This window comes from Oncorhynchus tshawytscha, linkage group LG15 (assembly GCF_018296145.1).
Source record: "Oncorhynchus tshawytscha isolate Ot180627B linkage group LG15, Otsh_v2.0, whole genome shotgun sequence".
NCBI lineage: Eukaryota > Metazoa > Chordata > Actinopteri > Salmoniformes > Salmonidae > Oncorhynchus > Oncorhynchus tshawytscha.
The window spans coordinates 17,749,876-17,767,499 of NC_056443.1; the positions used below are offsets into that span (position 1 = coordinate 17,749,876).

General features: G+C 44.3%; 1 protein-coding gene across 2 annotated transcripts in view; it reads right to left on the reverse strand.

Annotated features, from left to right (window-relative positions):
* Positions 1-232: 232 nt before the first annotated feature.
* ache (acetylcholinesterase) overlaps positions 233-17,624 on the reverse strand; it is a 34,795-nt gene continuing 17,403 nt past the window's right edge. For both annotated transcript variants that reach the window (XM_024373339.2, XM_042298218.1), the window contains exons 3-11: positions 14,476-14,580; positions 13,952-14,165; positions 13,598-13,861; positions 13,189-13,371; positions 12,887-12,985; positions 12,337-12,532; positions 11,632-11,824; positions 11,292-11,470; positions 233-4,063 (exon numbers count right to left, since the gene is read on the reverse strand). In XM_024373339.2, the coding sequence (XP_024229107.2) occupies positions 3,942-4,063; positions 11,292-11,470; positions 11,632-11,824; positions 12,337-12,532; positions 12,887-12,985; positions 13,189-13,371; positions 13,598-13,861; positions 13,952-14,165; positions 14,476-14,580 (1,555 nt within the window). In that variant the 3' untranslated portion in view covers positions 233-3,941. The remainder of the gene's footprint in view (positions 4,064-11,291; positions 11,471-11,631; positions 11,825-12,336; positions 12,533-12,886; positions 12,986-13,188; positions 13,372-13,597; positions 13,862-13,951; positions 14,166-14,475; positions 14,581-17,624) is intronic.

A 17,624-nucleotide genomic window follows, 5' to 3' on the forward strand; every position in this document is an offset into this window, starting at 1 on the left:
GTTTCTGTTCATTAAGAACCACTAGCATTCCACATCCTTTCCACATACATCTCCATGCACAGTTCCTCTGTTCCTGTGTGCGGGAATATAGTTCCCTGTGCGTTGACTCTTGGGCTGCCTTATTCACCTCTAACCGTGGGCGGTGTCAGTGGGTCACAGACCAGAAAACACGTAACCCGTGTTGCGCTCTTTCAGTAAGGAAAGGACGAGAGAGAGAGCTATAGACTCGTTATTAGAGGTAAGCAAGCAAGGTGTCTTTATTTTGTTGCAATTTGACAAACAACAAGCTGGCATTCATGAATACATACTTCTACAAAGGCCATTCTAATGTATTATTTAAAGTACTAGCGACTGTAACAAATGATGCAGAAGTAGTAGTACTGTAATAGTACAGTAGTGTTACTAGTATAAACTGTATATATATACTATATACAGTAGATACTATGCTGTATATACCCATAATACTGTATATACTCGATATACTGTAGTAGTACTGTAGTAACACTGTTGGATTGAAAAAGGAAAAAGGAAAAATAATATAACAATTCAAATAAAAATATGGCACTCTATATATATTATATTGCTTTGTCAATCTTCATCATCATCGTCATAATCATCATCATCATACAATAAATGTCATATATTTAGTTATCAATGTGTTATATTATTGCTAACATCAACTGTAATTTCAAAGCTATAATAATTGTAATAATAATCCAAATACATATCAGGACATCAGGGGTATTATATTGTTACGGAAAATAACTCATAAATTTGGAGTAGGATACAGAGAGGGGGGGTTGTTGCTCTGGACATGCATGAAGGGATATCATTGGGGGAGCAAGGGTAAGCAGGCCCTCTTATTGGAAAAGAGGTGCTTGAGCAGCTGTCACTCAGCCATCATCGGAACACTCACGCAGCCAGTCCATACATACACACATGCATTCTGTTCAGTCAAACAAAGTGGATGCGTCCCAAATGCCAACCCATTCCCTATATAGTGCACAACTTTTGACCAGAGCCCTTTGGGCCCTGATCAAAAGTAACGCACTATGTAGGGAATAGGGTGCCATTTGGGAGTCAGCCAGTATCTAAATAATTACAGATAGTCTTTGACTTTTTTATTTTATATATGTATTTTTTTAAAGCTAGACTACTCTACTCCAGTCGTTAAATAGGAGTTGTACATGCCGGTGAATACACCACTCATAATGATTCGATGAAAGACCCACTGACCAATCACAAGGCTGATCCCTTCCACAATGTCAACAAACGCAAGTTCAAATAAATATGACATTACACATATGACATCACAAAAGTATGACATCATGCAAAAACTGTATAGAGACGGGCGGATGGACACACAGACAAGTAGACAAACACAAGCAGAGAGACAGAGGTGGACACAGATGGACAAACAAACAAACAAAAGGTAGACTCACAGTGACAGACAATTAGACACACATACGGAGAACACACAAAGACAGACAGACGGACGGATTTATCATGTCAAAGTCCCGGCGAGAGCAGCCAAACTCAGAACAATCTCAACAGATACGGAAGTGATCGTTAAACACTCCGTACAGTCAGTCTCTTACACTCTGACATCTGTAGTTGGTTTAAACCTGAAGAATGCAACTGCAAAATAAAATACTGAAAAAGAGTAACAAAAACCCACACATATAGTACGTATATGTCACATTAATGATAAATAACCTTAGTATAGACAAGAGTGGAGTACGTAACCCTGTTTTCTTTTTCCCTCCATCTTCCCCTCTCTTTTTATCTTTACCCTCTCTCTCTCCATTTCCCACTCACCCTTGCTCCATCTCTCATTCCCCTCCATCTCTCATCTCTCCTACCCATGCTCTCCATCTCTCGCCCCTCTCTCACCCTCCTCCCTCTCTCCATCAGCCCCAGCCACTGCAGCAGTGCAGTACAGCCCAGCCCAGGGCCTGTCTGTCTCATAGCCAGCGAATGGCTGACGCAGCATCCTGTCGTTTCACTGGAGCACTGAATTACACACACACACACACACACACACACACACACACACACACACACACACACACACACACACACACACACACACACACACACACACACACAACACACACACACACACACACACACACACACACACACACACACACACACACACACACCAACAGGCACACACTGAGTGAATTACTTCAGTCTCCATTAGACTAACGAGAACCGTTCGTCCTCTGGGGACATGGAGAGATGGAGAGGGGGGGGTTGAGACGGGAGAGAGATGGATAGGACAAAAGAGAGAGATGGAGGGGAGCGAGACACATCGACCCGTTGGCACGGAGACAATATTAGTAGTATGCACACACACCCTCACGCCCACAAAATATAATACTTTACTGCATTCTGACGCTAGAACAAACAACAGTGGGTGTGACTGACATTCACAAGTGCTCGGCTACATATAGGTGATTGACAGAGGTATGTGGATATATACCGACAAGTGCATACAAACACTATCGCTCTCGCACACACCGAAACACACACACACACACACACCGAAACACACAGAGTGGATTGAGAAACGTGCACGGAGTTCAGCGATGAAGTTCAGCGATGAACAAGATAGACGTGTGACATATAACATGACTACATGTCTATCTTGTTGAACGCTGAACTTGTGAGTACTGGTCCTCCGTGCACGTTTCTCAATCCACTCTGTGTGTGTGTGTGTGTGTGTTTTGGTGTGTAAGAGAGTGACAGTGTGTGTGTATGAACTTTGTATGCACTTGTCTGTTTATATCCATGTAGTGTAACACACACACACACACACACACACACACACACACACACACACACACACACACACACACACACACACACACACACACACACACACACACACACACACACAGTCTTAACTGTGTTTTTTTTTCAGTGTAGTTATTTTCTAACCCAGCACACAGCGATTTACATGGCTCCAGATTCCTATAATAATTGATCAGAGGTTTTAGGTTTGGACCCACCCAGACTACATCCCAAATCACACCCTATTCCATGTACTACTTTCGACCAGAGTTTAGTCGTGCATTATGTAGGGAATAGGGTGTACATTTGAGATGCAAAAGAAGACGCTACACAGACACAGATTGTATTTCTGAATCCCACCTCTTTTCCACATGGAGTGCACTACTTTCAACCAGAGCTTAGTAGTGCACCATATAGGGAATAGGGTGTCATTTGAGACACGGGAGAAGACACGACACAGATACAACAACAGATCACCTAATACAGTCAGAGAGAAAGAAAGAAGGATAGAAGAACGGGGGGACAGATATAAGAGATAGACGAACGCCAAGTGAACGGATACATGGTTAGACAGTGGAACAGTGGTCATAATAGCTGTTTTAAATAAAGATCATTAAAAATAAGCAGATAGCGAGATTTGTATCAACTGGAAAATAATAAAGTGAAGTAAAAAAAAAAAAAAAATAAGAGTGATGTGGAACACAGAGGTTATAGTCGTACCACACTTCCGCGCACACACACACACACACACACACACACACACACACACACATGCCCACGGATGCATGCATACACGCACACACACATACACACAGTCTTCAGAGGTACTGTAATGACACACCTTTGAAATGTTCACCGTTTCACAGCCTTTGTCAATGACCACCTCCTTCCATAATAAATTTGACGCTGATAAATTGTCAGCTTATGGACGTGTTTTAGGCAGCCAAACATCTGCAATGGAAAAACAAAAAACACACAGAAAGTATGATTTGTGACACATTAAATGTGATTTTGTGGGGGAAAGGAATCCACTGTTTGGCCTTCGTTGAGTTAAACTGCAAAGCCTTAACAAATCATATCACATGAAGAAATGTAGGAAACTATGGAAGGACAAGGTCTTCATCATCTCTTTCTCTCTCTCCTCAGAGGTCAGTGCAGCGCTCCTGCTTGCTGTAATGGTCGAACTGGCTCTTCCAGTGCATCATGTAGGAGGACCAGCGATGGAACTCCACCTTCCACTGACGCTCCGCCTCATCTATGTTATCTGGGGAGGAGGAGAAAGAGAGAGAGAGAGATTACCACAAGTGAAAGACAGGGTCACCACTGTCACCTACAGATGGAATCACACAATATCAGACATAATCCGAAAGGAACCCGAGAGACAGTGGGGACGAGCCAGGAAGTGACATCATCCCTGTTTATCTGACTAGGGGCCATAGGTCATAGGTCAGGAAACTAACCAGACATGTTTCACACAGACCTCTAACAGTAAAACACAGTGGCTTTTGGGGTTTGGAACATTTCCAATGAAAAGTTGGCATTATACTCATGTTTAGGTTTTTGGTATACAAAGATGGATCACACACACACACACAGTGAGTCAAGTGGCTATTGACATATGTTCTGTTTCTCATAGCAAAGGCCTTCTGGGAATTCTGACAAAGGAGGAGGGAAAAGAACGAGGGATGAAATAGAAGTGTTGTACATAAAAACATTTTTAATTTTTTTATATGCAACATAAAAGGATAAGAAAGTAGAGCGAAAGGGAGTTTTAGAGGCTTCTCACTGCGCCTGCCAAGATTGAGAAGGATTTAAAATACCAAAGAGAGGATTGTTTTGTATAAAATAATATATATATATATATATATATAAATAAAACAAGTTGTGAGATAAAATTATATTAGCAAAAAGATAAGGGAATTCAGATTGAAAGGAGAGTGGATGGTGAAGTCAAAAATAGAAAAAAAAGGTCTAAGTTTGGAGAGAACAGAGAAAAAGCATAAGGCCCTAGAATGAGCTAAATAAGGCCTAGGCAGCGGTGATGTCATAGAAGAGAAATAGAACTAGAGATGGCGTGGAGGGACCAGAGGAATTCCGTGATTCCCTTCACCCTGCTAACCTTTTTGGCAAAGTCTAACATTTTCTGATCTGATAGTCTATGTGTTGATCATTAGCCTGTATTGTACACATTCACAGATTAAAGCTGAATTGCAGTAAAATGTCAAAATCAGAAAAGGTGATAAAAGTTAGTTCAAGAAGAAGAAAAAGTACTTTTGACAGGTTCGGATGGTGCCTGCTCTTCTTGCTGAAGGCCTCTATTCGTGTAGTCGAGTTGAATGGTACTAGGGAGGGACAGGTTTGATAATGGTGATGGTGTTGCTGGAGTTGACTAGACGTCCTGACGTTCTCAATCCTGGACGACTCCTCCACTAGCGATGTGTAGCACCCACTTCTTCCCACTGTTTCTTCTGCTGCCGAAAGGGCTCACCACACATCAGTCCAGTGTATAAAGTCACCCTCACTAAGAGGGAGCCTTCTGCCATCACCACACATCAGTCCAGTGTATAAAGTCACCCTCACTAAGAGGGAGCCTTCTGCCATCACCACACATCAGTCCAGTGTATAAAGTCACCCTCACTAAGAGGGAGCCTTCTGCCATCACCACACATCAGTCCAGTGTATAAAGTCACCCTCACTAAGAGGGAGCCTTCTGCCATCACCACACATCAGTCCAGTGTATAAAGTCACCCTCACTAAGAGGGAGCCTTCTGCCATCTCCACACTTCAGTCCTCTCACTTTGGGTGGCTGAAACTAGAAGCCGGTGCTGAATGATTTTATGCAAGGTGAGGCTTACTGTATGGCTGCCGCCTTTGCTATTTTGTGACAATTTTGGTGTTTATCGTTACTTTTCTTGCACTAAATGTATCTGCTATCATTTCATATGATCGACACAAAAACATTTAAATATCAGATCGGAGAGTTACTAACCCTCAATTTCGGCTTCAACTTTGACTCATCCGCCCTGGGCTCTTTATGTACCTCCGATCCAATCTTCGGGCTACCCAAGAGGAAACACGAGCGAAAAAGAGGCAAGAGATCGGGCGTCCTGTTGAGACTAAGGCATTCTATTGGCCACTTAATAATAAGATGTTTTTCTGAAACATGGCTTTCGGACAAGATACCCCGCATGGCTATCCAACTCGATGGATTCTCCATTCTTTGAGCAGACAGGTCATTGGATTCAGGGAAATCCAGAGGGGGAGGGGGATGTCTCTTCATCAACAACAGATGGTGTGCAGACTCTACTGCAGTGGAAGTCTCAACCTATTGTTCACCCATCTTGGTATACCTGATGGTCAAATGCCGACCCTTCTACCTCATAAGAGTTATCTGTTATCGTGACTGATGTACATATCCCACCTCAGGACAACAACAACAACAAGCTGGCACTTAATAAACTGTATGAGGCTATAAACAAGCAGGAAACAATGCACCTGGAGGCTGCTTTTCTTGTTGCCAGCGATTTTTATTCCAATTCAATGCATTTTATGCACGTTTCGACAAAAACAACACCGATCCGTGCACAACGGTTCCCGCTGTCCCAGAGGACTGGGCGATTTCGCTCTCCGAGGCTGACGTGAGTAAGGTTTCTGATTCTGATCAACACTTGCAAGGCTGCAGGGCCGAAAGGGATTACAGGACGAATTCTCAGAGCATGTGCAGACCACCTGGTAGGCACCTTCATGTTTATTTTCGACCTCTCCTTGTCCCAGACTGTAATCCCCATGTCTCAAGCTGACCACCATCATTCCTCTTTCCAAGAACTCTAAGGCTACCTGCCAATTTGCATACCACCCCAACAGATCTATAGATGATGCAATCTCAATTGAACTTCACACTGCTCTCTACCACCGGGACAAGAGGAATACCTACAGTGGGGAGAACAAGTATTTGATACACTGCCGATTTTGCAGGTTTTCCTACTTACAAAGCATGTAGAGGTCTGTAATTTGTTATCATAGGTACACTTCAACTGTGAGAGACGGAATCTAAAACAAAACTCCAGAAAATCACATGGTATGATTTTTAAGTAATTAATTTGCATTTTATTGCATGACATAAGTATTTGATCACCTACCAACCAGTAAGAATTCCGGCTCTCACAGACCTGTTAGTTTTTCTTTAAGAAGCCCTCCTGTTCTCCACTCATTACCTGTATTAACCGCACCTGTTTGAACTCGTTAACGGTATAAAAGACACCTGTCCACACACTCAATCAAACAGACTCCAACTGCTCCACAATGGCCAAGACCAGAGAGCTGTGTAAGGACATCAGGGATAAAATTGTAGACCTGCACAAGGCTGGGATGGGCTACAGGACAATAGGCAAGCAGCTTGGTGAGAAGGCAACAACTGTTGGTGCAATTATTAGAAAATGGAAGAAGTTCAAGATGACAGTCAATCACCCTTGGTCTGGGGCTCCATGCAAGATCTCACCTCGTGGGGCATCAATGATCATGAGGAAGGTGAGGGATCAGCCCAGAACTACACGGCAGGACCTGGTCAATGAGCTGAAGAGAGCTGGGACCACAGTCTCAAAGAAAACCATTAGTAACACACTACGCCATCATAGATTAAAATCCTGCAGCGCACGCAAGGTCCCCCTGCTCAAGCCAGCGCATGTCCAGGCCCATCTGAAGTTTGCCAATGACCATCTGGATGATCCAGAGGAGGAATAGGAGAAGGTCATGTGGTCTGATGAGACCAAAATAGAGCTTTTTGGTCTAAACTCCACTCGCTGTGTTTGGAGGAAGAAGAAGGATGAGTACAACCCCAAGAACACCATCCCAACCTTGAAGCATGGAGGTGGAAACATCATTCTTTGGGGATGCTTTTCTGCAAAGGGGACAGGACGACTGCACCGTATTGAGGGGAGGATGGACGGGGCCATGTAATGCGAGATCTTGGCCAACAACCTCCTTCCCTCAGTAAGAGCATTGAAGATGGGTCGTGGCTGGGTCTTCCAGCATGACAACGACCCGAAACACACAGCCAGGGCAACTAAGGAATGGCTCCGTAAGAAGCATCTCAGGGTCCTGGAGTGGCCTAGCCAGTTTCCAGACCTGAACCCAATAGAACATCTTTGGAGGGAGCTGAAAGTCCATATTGCCCAGCGACAGCCCCGAAACCTGAAGGATCTGGAGAAGGTCTGTATGGAGGAGTGGGCCAAAATCCATGCTGCATTGTGTGCAAACCTGGTCAAGAACTACAGGAACGTATGATCTCTGTAATTGCAAACAAAGGTTTCTGTACCAAATATTAAGTTCTGCTTTTCTGATGTATCAAATACTTATGTCATGCAATAAAATGCAAATGAATTACTGAAAAATCATATAATGTGATTTTCTGGATTTTTGTTTTAGATTCCGCCTCTCACAGTTGAAGTGTACCTATGATAGAAATTACAGACCTCTACATGCTTTGTAAGTAGGAGAACCTGCAAAATCGGCAGTGTATCAAATACTTGTTCTCCCCACTGTATGTGAGAATGCTGTTCATCGACTACAGATCAGAGTTCAACACCATAGTGCCCTCCAAGCTCGAGACCCTGGGACTAAACACCTCCCTCTGCAACTGGACCCTGGACTTCCTGACGGCCTGACCACTGGTCACTATTACTCCTTTTTACAAGTATATATTACCATTAGTATATTACCATAGGTATTTATATATTCCTGCCACCAGACACTTTTCAACTCTGATACATGTATATCCTACATGGTGTGCAGACTCTAGTGCAGTGGAAGTCTCAACCTATTGTTCAACCTATTGTTCACCCATCTTGGGTCACTTTTTATGACTTTTTATGTATAAACCCACCTCAACTACTCACATTGAATAAGGTACTGACACTGACCTGCATATACAGTGCATTCAGAAAGTATTCAGACCCCTTCCATTTTTCCACATTTTGTTACGTAACAGCCTTATTATAATATTAATTAAACCATTTTTCCCCCTCATCAATCTACACACAATACCCCATAATGACAAAGCGAAAACAGGTTTTTAGAAATAAATAAAAAACTGAACTACCTTATGTACATAAGTATTCATACGCTTTGCTATGAGACTCGACATTGAGCTCAGGTGCATCCTGCTTGCATTGGTCGTCCTTGAGATGTTTCTACAACTTTATTGGAGTCCACCTGTGGTAAATTCAATTGATTGGACATGATTTGGAAAGGCGCACACCTGTCTGTATAAGGTCCCAAAGTTGACAGTGCATGTCAGAGCAAAATAAAACAAGCCACGAAGTCGAAGGATTTGTCCATAGAGCTCCGAGACAGGATTGTGTCGAGGCACAGATCTAGTGAAGGGTACCAAAAAATGTATGCAGCATCGGAGGTCCCCAAGAACACAGTGTTCTCCACCATTCTTAAGTAGAAGAAGTTTGGAACCACCAAGGTTCTTTCTAGAGCTGGCCGCCAGGCCAAACTGAGCAATCAGGGGAGAAGGGCCTTGGTCAGGAAGGTGATCAATAACCAGATGGTCACTCTGGCAGAGCTCCAGAGTTCCACTGTGGAGATGGGAGAACCTTCCAGAAGGACAACCATCTCTGCAGCACTCCACCAATCAGGCCTTTATGGTAGAGTGGCCAGACAGAAGCCACTCCTCAGTAAAAGACACATGACAACCTGCTTGGAGCTTGCCAAAAGGCACCTAAAGGACTCTCAGACCATGAGAAACAAGATTCTCTAGTCTGATGAAACCAACTCTTTGGCCTGAATGTCAAGCGTCGCGTCTGGAGGAAACCTGGCACCATCCCTATGGTGAAGCATGGTGGTGCCAGCATTATGCTGTGAGGATGTTTTTCAGAGGCAGGGACTGGGAGTCAGGATCAATGGTAAGATGAATGGAGCAAATTAGAGAGAGATCCTTGATGAAAACCTGCTCCAGAGCACTCAGGACCTTAGACTGGGGCGAAGGTTCACCTTCCAACAGTACAACGACTCTAAGCACACAGCCAAGACAACGCAGGAGTGGCTTCGGGACAAGTCTCTGAATGTCCTCGAGTGGATCAGCCAGAGCCTGGACTTGAACCAGATCAAACATCTCTGGAGGGACCTCAAAATAGCTGTACAGCAACGCTCCCCATCCAACCTGACAGAGCTTGAGAGGATCTGCAGAGAAGAATGGGAAAAACTCCCCAAATACAGGTGTGCCTAGCTTGTAGCGTCATACCCAAGAAAACTCAAGGCTGTATACACTGACAAAGGTGCTTCAACAAAGTACTGAGTAAAGGGTCTGAATACTTATGTAAATGTGACATATCGGTTTTTATCTGAAATAAAATTGCTACATTTACTAAAAACCTGTTTTTGCTTTGTCATTATGGGGTATTGTGTGTAGATTGATGAGGAAAAAAACAATTTAATACAATTTAGAATAAGGCTAACGTAGCAAAATGTGGAAAAAGTCAAGGGATCTGAATACATTCCGAATGCACTGTACTTGCATTCTCTTGTTTCTTTAACTCACATCGTAGTTCTTGTGTGGTTTTATTTACATTTTTTATTCTATCTTCTATCATTATCTATATTATGATTATCACTACATAGTTGGGAAAGCGCTCTCAAGGTAAGAATATCACTGTACTGTTTTACACCTGTCGTATCATTTGCACGTGGTAAATAAACGTTGAAACTTGAAAGCATCTTTTGAATGCAGTAGACAGTTAGCTATAGCTAGCTAGCTAGTTTAGCAAACTAAACAAATCGATCTGCCATCAATTCTGCCAGCGCTCTCAAGGTAAGGCAACTAGATACTGTATATTAGATAAAAATGTAATACGTTATCAAACACACCCCAAACAACAACAACACGTAAATCAACTAAATATGCACAATATTTTTTGCAGAAGCTCTCAGATAACTCCGCCATTACGGCGCCATGGCTACGGGCCCATGGGCTACGGTCAAAAGTAAAGCACTATATAAGGAATAAGGTGCCATTTGGGAAGCAACAGTCCCATCCTTCTTCATCCAATCTGACCCTGGGTCAGTTTAGCAGGGAAGTGTTGTAGCTACTGTAGTGTGTGCTATGCGCTTTACTGACCATGCACAACTTTCCATTGCAAAACCAAGCAAACCACATCATCTCTCTCTCTCGCTCAGTTCTGTCGGTTGATTGAGCCTTTTTCCCTGTAAAAGACTGTAAGCCGCAGCTAGCTCTCCTCGAATATTTCCAGCCATTAACCCTCTGTATAAATCATTTAATGACCAAATATTGAGTTTAATAATGAATCTCCCTTACAAATAATTGTGATTACAACAACCATATTTGGTTGTAAAATCTAAGCAGAGGGAAGAATATGAGGAAATGATGTTGTCAGTATGGTTGTACTGTCATGAGCATTGCTTTGATGTCCTTAATGTGCTGTTAGAGGCCCAGATTGTGTCATTGTAGTGTGTGTGTGTAACCCCCTTACCGGTGATGTTGAGGAGGCGTGGCAGGAAGCGGTTCCAGAATGCACACAGCTGATTCCGCAGGCCCTTGTGGATCTTCATGGATTCCGTGTTCAGACCCACGTGTTTTTGTTCACTGTTGGTGAACTGGGGCCACTTCCGCCTGCTATCCACACTGCCATCAAAGTTGATATTGGGGTTACTGGAGAGAGAGAAAGGTGGGAGCGGGTGGAGAAAAGAGACAGAAAGAGAGAGAATAGATTTAATTTCAGTGTGCTTCGATAGACACACACCAACCCATACCCTTTTACAACTCCCCATTTCTCTATCTCCATCTCCATCTCACCCCCCCCCGTGTCTTACCCGGTGCGTGCGAAGTTGGCCCAGTATCTCATCATGCGTCGGCTCAGTTTCTCCTCCTCGGCTGTGTAGTTCAGTCTCTTCTCAAGCGGCATGCCGAACACAAACTCTATCTCGTAACCATGGATAACGCCCATCCACTCAGGCCACGCCAGGTTAGACGCACGGTGGTCAAACAGGTACAGGTACACTCCACCTAGAGAGTTTGGAATAGAGCATAGAATGAAATAGAACATGTATCCCCACTCTTGTCTTGTATATGTCCCAAACAGGTACACTCCACCTAGAGAGTTTGGAATAGAGCATAGAATGAAATAGAACATGTATCCCCACTCTAGTCTTGTATATGTCCCAAACAGGTACACTCCACCTAGAGAGTTTGGAATAGAGCATAGAATGAAATAGAACATGTATCCCCACTCTTGTCTTGTATATGTCCCAAACAGGTACACTCCACCTAGAGAGTTTGGAATAGAGCATAGAATGAAATAGAACATGTATCCCCACTCTAGTGTTGTATATGTCTCAAACAGGTACACTCCACCTGGGAACAACAATAGGATAGGAGAGACATTGGCATGGAATATTGACGCAGGACTTTGAGTTCGACTTTTGGTTTGAACAACTTCAAACTTGTGTTATTCCTTTTGAGCACCATTGTATGACACGAAACAACGTCTTTGAAAAACATTCGTGAACCATTCTTACCTTGTGAGTTCCCATCCTTCGCCGTGGCCCCTGCGTTGCCCGCTGGTTGCCCATTGTTGGCACCCTGGTTAGAGTGAAACTGGGCATAGCTCCTGGCGAAGTGCTGCAGGGGGCAGATGACATTATGGTCTCCGACCACATCGTCCAGGGCATCACGGTTCTTTACCCCGTTGTTCTCATCGAACCAGTCCGTATACTGCAACACAATACAACTGTATTAATCAATCATATTTATTATATACAATCACTTGTACATCCACGGTTGTCACAAAGTACTGTAACACAATACATGGTCAGACATTAGTGGTTACCCGATTGCCCTCGAGAGGGCATGTAAACTGAACTGCCATGCAAGTGGAGTGTGCTCTGTGCTGTGGTTGCCCTGATTGATACAACTTTATTAGGCCATATGTCACAGCGAACAACTAAAATCTGTCTTCTAGCTTGTCATATCAATTCCCCTTTTCTTTCCAGCACATGGCCCAACCAGGATTTGAACTGGCCACCTTTCAGCTACAGGTCCACCTCCTTAACGGGCTGGGCTACTTACCTGCAGAACCACAGCCTCCTGGCCGATCTCATTGGCATGCGGAACGCTCAGTTTCACGCTTTCCAGGAAGTCCTCGCGCGAGATCAGTGACTCATTGTCCTATGGGGAGTCAATGGAAGGTTTGTGTGAAATTGTATCAGTGACAGTGGAACACACACACACACAAAACAGGCATGAATGTACAAACACACACACCCACGCTACAAATGCACACACAGAGAAACACACACCAGGCACACACACACAAATGCACATATGTAGCCGCCCCCCAAACACTCCATCCCCTCTCTCTCCTCACGTACCTTGCTGAAGCCAGGGGCTCCATAGAGGAGGAAGAAGGACCCCTCATCCTGGTTGACCCCCAGCAGGATTTGGGTGTCCTTGAAGTTGCCTGAGCTGAGCATGGCCTCGGGGTTGTCTGGAAGGACCACGCCGTCGATGACGGGCACAAAGGAGAAACGGAAGATGGCAGACCACGGCATGACCTGACAAGACAAAACAAAATGTATTTATTTCACCTTAATTTAACCAGGTAAATAATTGAAAACACATTCCTTACATTTAACATTTAACGTACGTTAAATGTGAACGGAAAACATAAATGTACATGGAAATGCTATGGAAATGCACATTTAAATGTCAAACGTAACTCTAAAAGTAAACATAAATGTAAGACTTAAACCTAAACATAAATGTAATAAATGAATGTACCTGCCACTCCTGGTCAATGAGCTCCTGCGGGGGCTTGTTGCGAAGACAGTCCACCAGCTCCGTATCGTTACCCCCCGAGGGGCACCCGACGAGCTTCCCCAACATGACGGCCCTACGGTGGGCTTCAGCTGGCGTAACAGTGGCCCAGGGGCAGTTGGGGGCTCCACTCTGGAGGATGGCTCGGGTGAAGGTGGGTCGACTGTCGGGAGACAGGAGGTGCATCCCAACAGAGACTGCTCCAGCACTCTCCCCAAAGATGGTCACCTACGAGTAGTAGTAGTTAATAACAATAATATTGAATTTATAGAGCACACAAGCTTGCTGACACACACATTTCCTCTTTATTATCATTACCTGTTTGGGGTTGCCCCCGAAGAAGTGTATGTTATCCTGGACCCACTGGAGGGCCATGCGTTGGTCTAAGAGCCCCACGTTCCCAGGGGCCTCTGAGGAGCCGTGGAGAGCCAGGAACCCAAAGGCCCCGATGCGGTAGTTCATGGAAACCACCACCACCTTCTCCGAGTGAGCCAAGTAGCGCCCGTCGTACACGTCCAGGGACGATGATCCGCTGTAGAACAATACAATACAACTTTATTGTCCATATGTTACAGCGAACAATGAAATGCGTTTCCTGCTCAATACCCCCAGATAGCACCTTCATGCATACACACAAACTTGAAAAGAGCACAGGGTCCTAGCCACAGTGCAGCATCCCTGGATGGAGAGCATGTTGTACGGTTAAGTGCTTGTGAAATGTGAAAGCCTTTCACTTTCCAGGCACAGATCAATTCCCTCCTTTCTTCCAGCGCCCTGCCTGCATTTCGAACTGGTTACCTTCCGGCTACAGGTCAAGCTCCTTAGCCCACTGGACTACCTACCTGTAGAACCCTCCTCCGTAGATCCATACCATCACGGTGAGGTTGTGAGGTCTGGCGGAGGTGGGGACCCAGATATTGAGGTAGAGGCAGTCCTCGCTCATCTCCCTGTTGGAATTAAATCAAACTTTAGTTTGTAAAAAATCTAGCTACCACCTAGTATAACGAAACCTTTTTTCAAATGAAATCAAACTTTATTTAACCCTTCTGTGGTGTTCGGGTCTGTGGGACCCATTTTCAATGTTTACTAAACCTGAGACTCATTTGTGGTGGCTCATTAACACATTTTCATTGAGTGCACACTGTGCACCCCCCTACACATTTATATTACATATGTGGTGTTCGGGTCCACTGGACCCGAGGGTAATAAAAGTGTGTGTGTAGGTGAAAACAAGTAAAAATGAAAGAAAAAGGTTTGCTGTGTGCCTTCACTCTGTCTTCCTCCTCCCTGGGCCTGCTGTTTCAACATAGCACCAAGAACCTGTCTGTCTCCCTGCCTGTCTCCCTGTCTCCTGCTTTTCTTGGACTCTTTACCCTTTTTAGTGTGAAACTACACAATGTCTTGCGGGAACCTGCACAATGTTATTACAATACATTATTTCAATGCATTGTAAAAAAAAATAAAAAAATCTGTATTTTTCCCACTCTACCCCAGCCAGGTGCAAATTGGGGGAGGGACATAGCAAATAAAAAGCTTTGCATGTGTGGCTCATTACCACAATCAATCAGTATGGCAAAAAGGATCTCTGCTCAACTGGGGCTGGAAGGAATGTCTTCCACTTTGGAAGATGAAGTATTTTCAGAATATGAGGATCATGTCTCTGCCAATTCGGAGTCTGACAGTGAGTTGGAAGAAGAGGATGAGATTGACCCTCAGCCAGCCCCAGGACCAGCCGTCAGCAGCCAGCCCCGGGACCAGCACCGTCAGCAGCAAGCCCCAGGACCAGCCCGTCAGCAGCCAGCCCCAGGACCAGCACATCAGCAGCCAGCCCCAGGACCAGCCCGTCAGTAACCAGCTCATCAGCAGCCTGCAGAAGGAGAAATATGGATGTTCAAAAATTGGGAAATTGAACGCTCTTCTTGCCCAAGGAATGAGCCACCCCTCATGGCTGCCAATGTGATAAGGTTGCAACCAGGGCCGACGCGGATGGAAGTTACTCATGTTCAGGACATAAAGTCTTCTTTTGAACTGTTCATCTCAGACACCAGCCAGGAAATCATTCTGGACTGCACTCATTTGGAGGGAAGGCGTGTTTTTTTTGGAGAGATATGGAAAGAGATGGACCAAAGTCATTTACATGTATAGTTTGGGGTTCTTATCCTTGCTGGTGTTTTTAGATCCAATGGGGAATCCACAGAATCCCCGTGGGATGCAGAAACTGGCAGAGAACTTTTCCTGGCAACAATGTCTCTGGAAAACTTCCAAATTATTTCAGGGATTATCCGCTTCGATAACCGTGACACCAAACCAGCTCGGCGGCAGAGAGACAAGCTAGGTGCAATCAGGTCAGTGTGGGACAAGTGGGTCTACTGCCTTCCCCTGTTTTACAATCCTGGGCCCAACAATTCTGTTGATGAGAAGCTTATGCCATTTAGGGGCCGTTGCCCCTTCAGGCAGTACATACCATCTAAACCCGCAAAATATGGTATCAAGATCTGGGCTGCCTGGGATGCTGCTTCAACATATACGTGGAACTAGCAAGTGTATACGGGGAAGCCAGATGGAGGAGCCCCTGAGAAGAACCAAGGGATGCGGGTTGTCCTGGACGTGACACAGGACAACATCAAATGCAATAACTTTTTTACTTCGCACAAGCTGGGACAGGAGCTCCTCAAGAGGAAGCTGACGATGGTAGGAACATTACAAAAAAAAACAAGCCAGAGCTCCCACCTCAGCTGTTGAAGACACTGAACAGGCCTATCAATTCCTCTAAGTTTGTGTTTCGGACCGACACATCCCTAGTGTCTTATGTGCCAAAGAAAGGCAAAAATGTGGTACTCATGAGTACGCTGCATAGGGATGGGAGAATCTGTGGCCAGGAACATCAAAAACCAGAAATCATAATGGATTACAATGCCACAAAAGGAGGGGTGGAGAATTATCGTTTGTAATCTGGCATTAAACCCAGATTGGAACAGAGGGAAGCTCCAGAGGAGATGGCTCTTTCTCGATGAAGTAATTGGTAAGACCTCAAATCCAGAGGGGGCAACATATCCCAAGGACCCCAGCTTCTGCAGCCACTGCAGCCACCCAAGGACCCCAGCTTCTTGCAGCCATGCTGGTGCCCCATCCGCTCGACCCACAGTACCAACAACTCCAATACTGGAAGTAAGTGTGAGTGATGTTGTTGCATGTGTGTGTGTGTCTGACTCTCTTTCTAGATTGCAGCCGGTAGCAACAAGAAGAAGCGCTGCAATGTGTGTGGACCCAAGAAAGACAGGAGTACGCAGTACACATGCATCAAGTGCAAGAAATACATTTGCAACACACACACAGTAAAACTCTGTCCCTCATGTGGTGTGTAGACCAGCCGTAACTTGTTTTCAATGGGGCTCATTTATCATTTCCATACAATAATGTATGTAAAATGTATCTTTCCAAATTGTTCAGTTCAAAGCAATACACATCGATAGTGATGAAAATCTTGTTTCGTTTATATTTGTTCAAGATAAACATGATTTATTCCGCCCATGTCTTTATTCCGCAAATAGCGTTTTTTATTGATAAATGTGATCTAGCAGAGGTAAATGGCAAATATTAACCATGTATGCTGTCTATATGGCTTGTAATTGATATCAGTCAACATTTCAGTATTTTTACGTAAATCGTTATGGCTGTATTGTTTTAAAAACCCAATAATGTTGTGGGTCCATCAGACCCGCAAACATTGAGTGAATAACATGAACACCACACAAGGGTTGAAGTGCATTTAAAATCGCAAACATACTTTAAAGTAAAACAAGGAAATGAAGTAAAAGCAAACAAGTAGCAATAAAATAGATTAATAATACAAAAGTTAAATAAAATGCATCCCAAATTGGCACCCTATTCCCTACATAGTGCATTACTTTCAACCAGAGTTCAACCAGAGTCCAACCAGAGTCAACCAGAGTCCAATCTAGCAAGCTAGATCTAGTCAGGTTTTTATGAA